Source organism: Penaeus monodon, chromosome 34, assembly GCF_015228065.2.
Source record: "Penaeus monodon isolate SGIC_2016 chromosome 34, NSTDA_Pmon_1, whole genome shotgun sequence".
Lineage (NCBI taxonomy): Eukaryota > Metazoa > Arthropoda > Malacostraca > Decapoda > Penaeidae > Penaeus > Penaeus monodon.
In genome coordinates, this window is record NC_051419.1 from 30,993,800 (window position 1) to 30,994,136 (window position 337).

The window sequence follows — 337 nt, forward strand, 5'->3', positions numbered from 1 at the left end:
CTTACTACTGAGAGCGGTGCCAATATTGTTGCATGGGCCTTTGCCAGTCACGCACTTCATGTAGAACTCAACATTGGACCGGCTTTTCAAGTTATCCTTCAAAGCGGGCACGGTGAACTCCTCCAGGGTCTTGCGCGCTTCCAGTAACTTCTTGGTATGTTCAGATTCCTGGGCAGAACCCAGGGAAACCGACAGCAGGCTTACCAACACGAAGGCGAAGGCGGACGGATGCATTTTCTACGGGAAGAAAATGGGGGATGGTTATAATTATCCTTTACAGGTAGGACTCTAAGAAAACTGGTTAGGTTGACAGATGGGCGTGGAATATCACACACAT

The 337-nt window shown here is 49.0% G+C and overlaps 1 protein-coding gene across 1 annotated transcript in view; it reads right to left on the reverse strand.

The window, feature by feature from the left end:
* Window positions 1–337, reverse strand: part of LOC119594477 — a 1,849-nt gene that overhangs the window by 729 nt on the left and 783 nt on the right. Inside the window, exon 2 of the mRNA XM_037943513.1 lies at window positions 6–237. Within this exon, the coding sequence (XP_037799441.1) occupies window positions 6–234 (229 nt within the window). The 5' untranslated portion in view covers window positions 235–237. The remainder of the gene's footprint in view (window positions 1–5; window positions 238–337) is intronic.